This window comes from Aplysia californica, unplaced genomic scaffold (genome assembly GCF_000002075.1).
Source record: "Aplysia californica isolate F4 #8 unplaced genomic scaffold, AplCal3.0 scaffold00421, whole genome shotgun sequence".
Classification (NCBI taxonomy): Eukaryota; Metazoa; Mollusca; class Gastropoda; order Aplysiida; family Aplysiidae; genus Aplysia; species Aplysia californica.
The window spans coordinates 288,350-289,604 of record NW_004797691.1 but is presented as its reverse complement, the minus strand read 5'-3'; the positions used below and the strand labels follow the sequence as shown (position 1 = coordinate 289,604).

The 1,255-nt window shown below is 39.4% G+C and overlaps 1 protein-coding gene across 2 annotated transcripts in view; it reads left to right on the top strand.

Annotated features, from left to right (window-relative positions):
- LOC101852712 (glutaredoxin domain-containing cysteine-rich protein CG31559) overlaps nt 1-1,255 on the top strand; it is a 65,852-nt gene that overhangs the window by 16,674 nt on the left and 47,923 nt on the right. Inside the window, exon 3 of one of the 2 annotated variants that reach the window (XM_005104473.1) lies at nt 849-887. The exons of the other annotated variant lie outside the window; for it this stretch is intronic. Within the exon in view, the coding sequence (XP_005104530.1) occupies nt 849-887 (39 nt within the window). The remainder of the gene's footprint in view (nt 1-848; nt 888-1,255) is intronic. 2 annotated transcript variants of the gene reach the window in all.

The following is a 1,255-nucleotide window of genomic DNA, read 5'->3' as shown; positions in this document are numbered from 1 at the left end:
GTGTGTGTGTGTGTGTGTGTGTGTGTGTGTGTGTGTGTGTGTGTGTGTGTGAGTGTGTGTGTGTTTGGTTTGGGGTTGGGATGGGAAGGAGATGGTGTTACAGTATCTGTTTTCGTAGCTCAAGAGCTTGTGTTACCTTTTAAACCAACTTGACTTTAATGAAATGACGCGTGAGTCGTAAAAAAGCGAAACTAATTTGGGAAATTCTGTTTGATGGTGTTTAGTTTGTAAAGTACAAAACGTGTATGTTAGCAACATTTGTCTCAGCTGGAAAAAATTGTATGTATGATGCTTTCAACTACCTCCGTCTCGCACACACTAACAAAGAAATACACACTCACACAAACACACACACATGCATACACACACGTCTACATACATCCACACATACATGCATAAACACATACACACGTATACTCAATATTCCCGTTTCTTACTTCCACACAGAAGCTATGAGCACCTGAGAATATTGTTTCAGGGTTTGAGATCGAGTGTTTTTGTTGTTGTTTTTTTCTTTCTGCCTTTCACTTTTTTTTTGTATTTCACTCAAATACAAAAGTGGCAGTCAACATTGTGTCACCGTTATGCTTCCATATTACTAGTTATAATAATTTTGCAGATAGCGTATTCAAAACATGAATATATCAAAGTTTGCTATTCATTGCGTATTTAAAACATGATATATCAATGTTTGCTAATCATTTCTTTGCTTCGACTTACAAGCTATCATGACCGCCCGTAGCCTGTAGACCTCGAGACAGTGCTCGATGGAATAGTTGGAGACCGCGCTTAACTTTGCATGACATTATGAATACGATAAATAACAAGTGTCTTCTGTACTTTTTCAGATCATCGAATACACTTCAGTCGAGCAGCCAAAACTTGTTGTAAGTTTTCTATAGTCTCTGAAGTTTGATGTCGTTTTTCACAGCTTTCTCTTTCGTTTCGCACTATTTTTCAGTTAACATTTTTGCACGCATCCTGCTATCGGCTGACCGGAAATAGCTATTTTTGCTCCCGCCTGGCGTTATTTCTTTTCCTCTCTGATGCTCCTGTAGACAACGCAGAGCAGCACACGACAAAATCTGGACAAATGCTTCAGACATTATGCCCAGGATTTTTAGTCAGTGGTGCTGTCTGTTGTCATGCTGTCGGTGTTTCACATACTGTCGGTGTGTCGTTGTCTAAGTGTGAAAGGAAACGCAATGGAAAGGCGCTTATTAAAGCAGTTTTACTTGGGGTAAAAGTCTACTTG